The 9,342-nt window shown below is 44.0% G+C and overlaps 1 protein-coding gene across 7 annotated transcripts in view; it reads left to right on the forward strand.

Annotated features, from left to right (window-relative positions):
* Positions 1-9,342, forward strand: part of LOC138526371 (CD99 antigen-like) — a 383,615-nt gene that overhangs the window by 170,259 nt on the left and 204,014 nt on the right. For all 7 annotated transcript variants that reach the window (XM_069637030.1, XM_069637033.1, XM_069637035.1 and 4 more), the window contains one exon: positions 8,677-8,739. In XM_069637030.1, the coding sequence (XP_069493131.1) occupies positions 8,677-8,739 (63 nt within the window). The remainder of the gene's footprint in view (positions 1-8,676; positions 8,740-9,342) is intronic.

Genomic DNA, 9,342 nt, shown 5'->3' on the forward strand with positions numbered 1-9,342 from the left:
GCAGTGCCACGTTGCAAAATCTCCCTGCTGACCGGTCAGAGAGCGGAAAGACCTCCATTTTGTCCCAATTGATCTTATGACCTGAAAGCCTACCCACCCTCTCTAAAGCATTGTTATGGAGAATTCTCAGAATTGTGCTAATTACTCTACTTGGAGACCCCAAGCAATTTTGCTGGACTCTGGGATTTTATTTTTAACCTGGAGTGAGTGAGACCCTTTTTCCCCACTCTCTCCTGTATTCTTCTGTGATTTGGACTTTCTTTTGACTTTGGAGTCTGACAAACTCCTTAGGCATCATCTTTACATTGTGACACAGGGAAGTCTTTCAGATTTCTAAAAGGTTTAAATACCTTCTCTTGGTGAAACTGTTTCCAAGAACAGTGAAGTGAAATTGACTTTACTTACATTTTGTAACTTTCTAGACCCAGCACACACTATCTTACCATAGGGTGCTGGAGGGGTTACTTAGTATCCCCTTTGTCTCATTTCTCATGTAACAATTTTATGTTAACCTTTCAGCAATTAATGGCTGGTGGCAGTGGTTTACTTTTTACTACCATTGTGTGTGTGTGTGTGTGTGTGTGTGTTTTTACCACAGCCTGCGTTTGCAGCTGCAGTAAGGCAGCCATGGGGGCCCATTTTGTCAAAATGTCTGCGGTCTTGTTTTTTTGCCATTTCTTGCTGGAAAGGTTCTTCTTGAGATTTACTCTGTGCGCCAAACCAGGTTTGGTACCTTCGTTCGTTTTCTTTGGCGGGATTCACGAGTGAAGCTTGCCTCTGGCTCTAGGGTGTCTGGTGGGGGCAGGAAGTGCGGGATGTGCCTGGAACTGCATGTGCTTAGTCTCCTAGGGGACCCAAATGCACTCTGTGGTGATTGGCCGGCTGACTGTTCGGCAAAGACAGCCACCCTGCTGGGTGACTGACAGCTAGTCTGGAATGAATGGGAGAGAACTGACTAAGACAAGGCTTTTGGCTTGGAAGGCAGAGTCGACCACTGCACGAAGGAACCGAAGGAGAACTTGAAGAGGATTCCTGCTGCAACTCCTGGACCGTTGATTTGCCCGGTGAAGCCCTGCTGCTGTGCTAAAACTCCCAATTCGTATCGACAGAGAAGCCCCTGCAAGGACAACTTCTCCCGTTGAGTTGGTGGGACCAATCAACTCCAAAGTAGCCACCTGGACATTCTCTCTGAGCTGGTTGCATTTCCACAGAGTTGCTGCTGGAAAACCGAAACGCCATGAAGAGGAACACCAGATTGTGTGCGTTGCTTTTAAGTTGGCCAAGAGCTCCAGGAAGATTCTCTGGACTCGCAGGAAGCAGGACTGACCAAGCCTGAGCCCCCTCAACAGAGTGCGGGACCCCAGAAGCAAGGAAAGTCCATCTCTACAACCACAGTGTTGCGATTTCCAGTAGTCGGGAGGAGCTGAAACACTGAAGTGCCACTTGTTTGAAAAGGTATCGGGTAATAAAATCGCTGCACAAATGCTGTGGTTTGACCCAGTAAAGGTGTACCCCATCATACCATTTAAGGGGAGCGCAGGTTGCGGGGGTGTCCCGCTCCCCTTAAATGGTATAATGGGTCCGGGGGTTGTGGGGTTGTCCCCCGCATCCTTTGCATGATTGTGGCGGCAAAACCACAGCACCCCTGTTCCAAAATTCCCGGTTCCGAGCAGTGACCATCCCATTGCAGAGCAGGAGTCCCCAGAAGTCCTCCCTCTTGTCCCCACGACTGAGGCCCAGGAACAGTGAGATCTGCAGAGCTGCACAGGAACAGAGGTCATCTGCTGAACTTTTTCTTCAATCCATCGGTACTGTAAAGTATGAGAGAATTTACCATTTATTGTAGAGTTGCTTGCATCTTCTACTACTCACAAGCCTAAACAGCTTGTGGACCTACATTTGATTCTTCTTTTCTTCAAAGACTTCTAAAACATTGTGCAAATATTTTTTCTACTTTCCTACCACAAATGCAAAGACTTTTTCTACTTACCTACCAGAAGTGCTTCAGCTCATATAGACTCTTGCCCATTGACTTTGGCTTAACCTGTGGTAGGCAGAATTGCATGCAGTACCCTCTGGGACCACCACATGCAATTAGGACTACAGGTGTAAGCAAAACCAACCTTTGGTATAAGTCTGTACTACACAGTTTGTGGTAGCAAGCTGAGCAGCCAGGCTCATCTCAAGAGGGAATGTGAGCAGTACAAGAGGTTACACAGAGGTCTGACAATCACAGCGGTTCAAGTAGACACTTACACTGCAGGTTTCTTGGTAAAATACTTATTGATTTATTACAGTCATTTAGAAAACCTTCACTAGAAGGAGGCAACTTAATATCATACACAAATACACTTCAATATCAAACCAGTACGTTTCTGAGTAAATTAGGCTCCCCTGAAATAGGAGCAAAATAGCATTTAAGTCACTTTAAATAGGAGGGCAGAGGCACAAGTTAATAGAATAGATCACATATACTTTCTTAGGCAGTGCAAATAGTTTCAGTTCACTAGAGGACTTGATTTAGTTCAATAGGCCTAAGCCCAAGTCAATGGACTAGTGTCTTGAATAGGAAAGAGCAGTTCTTGTAGTAAACGGTAAAGTCTTTGCCAAAGTTCTCAGAAGTAGTTTGTATGAAAAAGAAGCATATGTTGGGTCACAAGCTGATTAGGCCTGCAAGTTGGGAAAGTTCCACGAACTTTCACCGCGAGAGATAGGTTTTCTCAATCGGGTTGGCACAGTACATTTAATATGAAGAAAAGATGCAGCTGAAGACGTTGGTTCCTGGCAGTTCCTGCAGATCTCACTGTTCCTGAGCCTCAGTCGTGGGGACAAGTGGGAAGATGTAGGGGGTCTCCTGCATTGCACCGGATCACCGGAAAACACAGACAAAATGTAGTTACTTCAGTTTGAATAGCTGTAGTCAAGCACACAAGCTGGTGTCCTTCCCCCCTGGATAATCCTAACCAGCTCGGAGAATGGTATCCAGTGGCTTATGAGTTGATTGGTCCCACCAACTCGAGGGAAGAAGTCGTCCTTGAAGGGGCTTCTCTGTCGAGATGGAACTTGGCAATTCGGACTAGCAACAGGGCTTCACCGGGCAAACCCAACGGTCCAGGAGTTGCAGCAGACGTCCTCTTCCAGCTTCTCTTCAGTTCTTTCTTTCCAGTGGTCGACTCTGCTTTCCAGTCCAAGAGACTTGCCTTTTAAACAGTTTTCTCCTTTTCATTCCAGCCTAGCTGCCACTGACCCAGCAGGGTGGCTGTCCATGCCGGATAGTCAGCCAGCCAATCACGCCAGAGTCCATTTGGGTCTCCTAGGAGACTAAGCACAGGGGCACCTCCCTCACTTCCTGCCCACCCCAGACACTCAGGCGCCAGAGGCGGTCTTCGGTCCTGAAGCCCGCCAAAGGGACCAAACCTAATTTGGTGCGCAGACACAAACACTGAAAGGATCTTTCCAAAAAGAAATGTCAAAAAAAGAAGACCGGACCTGTTTAAGGCGCCGTCTTGAAAAACATGGCTCCCGTGATTTTTAGACACTGGTGTTCGCGGTCGGGAAAAATCATGGTAGTTCGTTGTAAAACCACTGCCACCAGCCATTTTGAAAGAATACGGTAGCATTTGACTGCTACATGAGCTTCTAGACTCGGGGGGGGGGGGGGGGGGGTGGGGGGGGGGGTAGTGGGGTACTAGGTAACCCCTCCAGCACTCTATGGGAAGATGGTGTGTGCTGGATCTAGGAATTTAAAAAGGCTAATAAAGTCAATTTAACCTTACATTCTATGGGGAACAGTAGTTCACCCCAGAAAAGGTATTTAAACCTTTGGGAAGCCTAAAAGACATCCCTATGTCACTACACTGAGGGTGCTGTGTGACACACATGAAAGAATGATGCTATGGAGTTATCTAAAACGACATAATCCAAGAACACAAGATTAAAACACACATCAAAATACATGAAAAGATGGGGGGGAAAGGCTCACACTCTTTCCATGAAAAAAAATCAAGTCCTCAAAATCCAGCAAAGTTGCCGGGGGTCTCTAAGGTGAAGGGAATTAGCACATTTATGAGAATTCTCGCTAACAACTTGTAACATTGAATGACACTGCTTATGAGATCCGAAAGTATTTGCATGCTTAAGAATATTTGTGGTCTCTTGTTTGTTAAAATAACCTTTTCCTCTGACCAAGTTCTAAGAGTATTCTAAATGAAAACAGTAAGATATAAATGTCCCAAGCACCGTAGCTATTGAAGTCACCTGAGGGTGTAGGTTGTGACTGTGAGCCATCCCAAAAGGGTCTTTACTTATTTAGGGACTAAGAGTGTGTAGTTTTGAAGTGTACGTGTGTGTTGCTTTTATATTGCTCCCTTCTGAAGAAGGCTTATTCTAACTGACTGATGAATAAATTAATAATTGTTTATTCAAGAAACCTGTGTGTGTTTATTTGAATACCTGTCACTGTGTAACTCTCCTACAGCTCACATTGACCCCTCTTGAGATAAGCCTTGCTGCTCAACACGCTACCAACCTGTGTAGTACAGACTTGTACCAAAGTTTGGGTTCCTATTGCCAGGAGGTCAGGGTTGTTGTCGTGCACCCAAAGGGTACTGCATACAATTTTGCTTAACATCAACTGCTGGATCAAGTTCTCATTCAGTGTCGGTTCTGGTTCTTTCATCACCATGACCAAGAATCCAGAGACTGAGTCCTGTGCTTCACTTCATGAAGGGATCCATCTACAAGCTCTTCTTCACTGCTGAGGTACTGTGTGGCTATTTGTGTCTCTCCTATGTGGCTAGCGTGGTGATTCGTGCTCTTGGAGTTCGCCCATACCGTTCACCCAGGCCTAACATTGGAACCCCCTATAGTGAGACTTCTACGACGTCCCTGAGCACGTCCAGTAACTTTAAAGTTGGGTACTTGTCTGACGAGAAATACTCTGGAACTCTGACTTTCCTACAGTTCTGCCTTATCCTGACCTGCCTACAACTGGATCCTAAACCACCATGGTTCCCCCTCCAGATCACCCTCCCCTTCCTCAACAACCCTTCCAAAGTATAAGGCCTCTGAAGAGAAATGTTAACAAGTGTTGCAAAGTACTTAGTTGCTATGTATTAGTGATATAACTTTGATTCCTGAAACAGAATAAATTACAAAGTTATTACTTGCCTTTGAATTGCTTATTGCCCGAAAAGTATACAAAGTTGTTTATTTGTTTTTTTTAAGTGTGTCCCCCGTCTAAAAAGTAATGTTGGTGTACCTACATATTCCTGAAATAGTATAAGTTAACATTTTACTACCAATAGGGTTTTACTCACCTCCAATAGTTTACTGCCATTCCAAATGTGTAACATTAGGTTTTGCTTACCTTGAACTTCTTACTGCCTTTCTGAAAGTGAGAGTTCTTGCTTACCATAGAATTGTTAAACTATTCTGAAAAGAAACATTGGTATTACAAACTATTCCTGAAGTAGAATAAGTGTAAGAGTTTATTACCAATAAGGTTTTACTCGCCTTGAATAGCATACCGCCATTCTAAATGTGCAATACTGAGTTCTCAATTTTCCTTGAAGTGCATGCTGCCCACCCGAAAAGGAATTTGTAGGTTCTTGCTTTGCTTAGAATCGTGTTCTACTATTCTGAAAAGGAATATTGGTGTAACTATTTTATAATGGACACTGAATAAGTAACTTGGTGTACTGCCAATAGGCTCTGCCTGCCTTGAATTGCCTATTGACATTCTAAAAGTCTACTAATGTGGTTTTACTCCCCTTGATTAGCATACTGCTATTCTAAATGTGTAACCCTATGTTTTACTCCCCTTGAACTGCATAGTGCTATTCTAAATGTAGTTTGTGTTTGACTTCTCATAGTACTTACCTTTCTGAAGAATTCTATTTGCCTGTGCATATATAGATTAAACCTCTGTTTACAATGCATCAGTGCTTCTTTGGACCATACCTAGGCTACAAGTAATGTGTACCTTCCTACATCCCTTTCACCCTCTTAAGATCAGCCTGACTGCTCTGTCCACGCTACCAAATTAAGTAGTACATGTCTATACTAAGAGTTGGAGGCTCTGTATTGCCCAAGGTATAGTTTTATAAAGCCTCTTGTGTAGCCTTTAGAAAAACTCTCCGAACAGTTATAACAATGCACAAAATTCACCCATGAAGCAATTGGATAACCAGTCCACAGGAATAGGAGCCCTCACTTTATCAGTCCTACGTTCCTTTAGGTGAGAGAATAAAGTTAGAAAATGTTCTTGTGGGGGATGAACAATGTTCAGTACTTTTCCTAACTTCTAGAGCAGCTTGTTCAAAAAAAGTTTAAAAAGCGATTGTATGGAGTATAAATGAAGTTCTTCACAAGCTTTGTAATGGAGGCGATATGGGGCACTGGTAAGTATTGCGACTCCTGCGAGGGGTCGGCAATGTGAGGCGGACATCTTTTTGATTGATCAAAATATGCCATTTTATTAAAGAAGGCCGGCATCTCTCGAGTTACGAACAAAGGAAGCCCTCCAGAACAGGATCCCTGGATACTAGAACGCTGAAACTTGGCAGGAAGGCGACTTGTTGAACTAGCTTGCAATTAGTGAAGTTCCAGGAATAAATGTGCATACTGGAACTCTTTGGCAAAGTAATCCAAAACTGAGCTGGTTACTCCACCGGATTCTTTGGAGCATCAAAGGATTCTTGTGCAGAACTTTGGTATTTCCTCAATCAGCAGGCCTTCCAGAGTACAGGCAAAGAATCCAGCTGCATACAAGGAGTGGGCAGGGTGTGGGGGGTCTCCTGTTATTCCCCTCAGAAATCATTAAGCGAACATTGTACCCAATCTCAGAGCAAGCATAATTCAGACAGAGGGCTGACCAACCGATGGCAGTCCATCCGTCCAAGCACACGCATGCAATCTAAAAGCATTGCTCACACAAAGGAAAGAATCTACACTGTCCCAGACAGGTGTGTGCATATTCCAGTGAGAATCTATTCAATCTGAATACAGCCTACAGTCCTAGGACGCTCATCCAGTGGCCAGAGATAACTATATCCTCTTGCACAGAGGTACAAGGATTAGAGGTGTGACCTCCTAGGGTTTTCTAGGCAAATCACTAAAACCTCCATTTTGATGAATGGAGGGGCAGCCCAGAAGAACTAAGCTATGTTAAATGATTATGACGTGGCAAAAAAGAAATCCCCATCCTAACCGCGTGACTGGCAGAAAGTGTACTCTCCCTTGGAGACTAAGGGGTACCTTAGGGGCCAGGCTTTGGATTATGCCTGACTGAGAGAAAAACATTTCACAAACTCAAAAGCCAGATAAAAGTGCAAGGGGCGACCATATGTGGTAAAGTTGGCTTTCGGCCGAACGCTCTACAACCTGTCCCATTGGCTAAATAGGCAAGCTAAAGCTGTATCACCAAGGAGCCAACTTCAGAACTCTGCCTGTGATAGATATGCTGGGAAAAGCTGAACACAGCCTACACATTCCTAAATTCATAAACCCTTCCTCTAACTGCAACTAGGTTTAAATGCTAGGGCTTGTGTGGGTCCTAATCTGTATAGAGCCACAAGGTGACTGTTGTGTTTACCCTAGAAACAGGCAATTGGGTTCCATTTGTTGGTTATGCTGGCAGTGCTTCAACTTAAGTCTGTGTGCTTGCTCTGGCATTGAACTCGGAATAGTAAATGGAAATGCACTTCTACTAGTTCTTGCTCTGTGGACCTTGGAAGCAAATCTGTTGTAGAAGCTCCCTTAGTGTTGTGCACATGTCTTCATCAGTGGCTCATGGCTTCAGATGCGACTGGAGTGAATACTAGGCACGCGGCTCACTAACGCGTGACCCGATGTAGGCACAGTCCTTATGGGCGAGCTAAGGATGTATTGCTCATACACTAACTTAAAGATGGAAATCGGTGGACCTTCTTAAGATCCAGTTTGCCTCAATTAGACCATGCCATTTGGTTCTCCCGTCTCCTTTTGTTTTGACAAGGCTGTATATTTGCCTCGAGTGGATGATCAACCACCTATTGCAGGTTTAAAGAATGATACTACAAACCCAATCAACCCCTCTCCCTCCGTCAATGCTGAACTGGAAGCGCTTTGTTCTTGAAGCTGTTATGTATATGAAACAATATCCAGGCATCGTGCGGAATATTCAAGTGACAAGCAATCCCTAGGATCACCATGCTGAAAAAGGTTTTATGTTTCCTAGAGGACATTGCAGAAAAGGGACCTATGTCGTTTCTTGACCCTTTATATTGGTCGATTTGTTCCCCACTGCATTGTAGACATGTTGATGGATAGATGGATGTAGAAGCTAAACCATCAATGAACCTATCCGGCACCCCTTTCACTTTTATCTTGAGGCGATCAATCCATAACAATGGGAACACCTAGAAAAGGTGCTCTTGCCATTACCACCATCTTAAATCATGCAAATTACTGTCGCGCTTGCCTTTGCCAGATCCAAAAGGTACAGTAGTTCCTTAGGTGTATCCTTTCGTTATCCCAAAGGTACCAGTAGACAGGAAGTCAGCATGTCTAGATAATACCGCCTCTAAAGATGTATGTTGCAGTTTTATTGTGTTTGCTTCATTGTATGTTTGTTCATTCTATTGAATCATGGCTTATGGTGCTGTGTAATTTGACCCTTTTTTTTGCATCCAATAGGTCCGGTCACGAAAAAACCTGTTCCTCAACCTAATCCCGGAGCTGGAGGAGATGCTGGTGGTGGTAAGAAAAAAGAAATATATATTACATAGGAACATTTTCCATCTTATTGTTGGTCTGATCGTTGCATGATGAACTCAACTGCTCTGATTATGCATGCAAGATTTTTTTGCATTAAATCCCCTGCTGTCACCCCAACACATGATTTTGTTTATAAGATTAAATGCTTTTGGGGCTTTATGTATTCAATGTTTGGGCATCTGCTTTCCTGAGGAGGTGCTGTCCTTTCTGTATAAACAGTTTTCAGATTAGACAGACTTGGAATAGATAACCATTTTAAGGAGATGCAAGTTAAATTCTTGGTGCAGGTTGGTGCCTGGAGGTCTTCTGTATTTAATGCTAGGCTTGGTGGACAATGTGACTTTCCTAGCTAAATGATTGAAAAACATCTTAATTGGACATGCAAAGATTTCACATGTTATGGAGCAAACCAGTTTGCTGAGAGAGAGTTGGCAGACCTACTTCCTGAAGTCAAAGAGTCTGTCTGCTCGTCCTCTCTTCCAAACTGGATCCCATTGCATTGTGATGCATGGTATGAATATGGTCCACTATGGAGATGGCAGCCACTTCAGATCATTTGTCCCCCGAACACACCGAAGAGTATGG

The sequence above is a fragment of the Ambystoma mexicanum genome, chromosome 7p (assembly GCF_040938575.1).
Source record: "Ambystoma mexicanum isolate Mex_15411 chromosome 7p, UKY_AmexF1_1, whole genome shotgun sequence".
Classification (NCBI taxonomy): Eukaryota; Metazoa; Chordata; class Amphibia; order Caudata; family Ambystomatidae; genus Ambystoma; species Ambystoma mexicanum.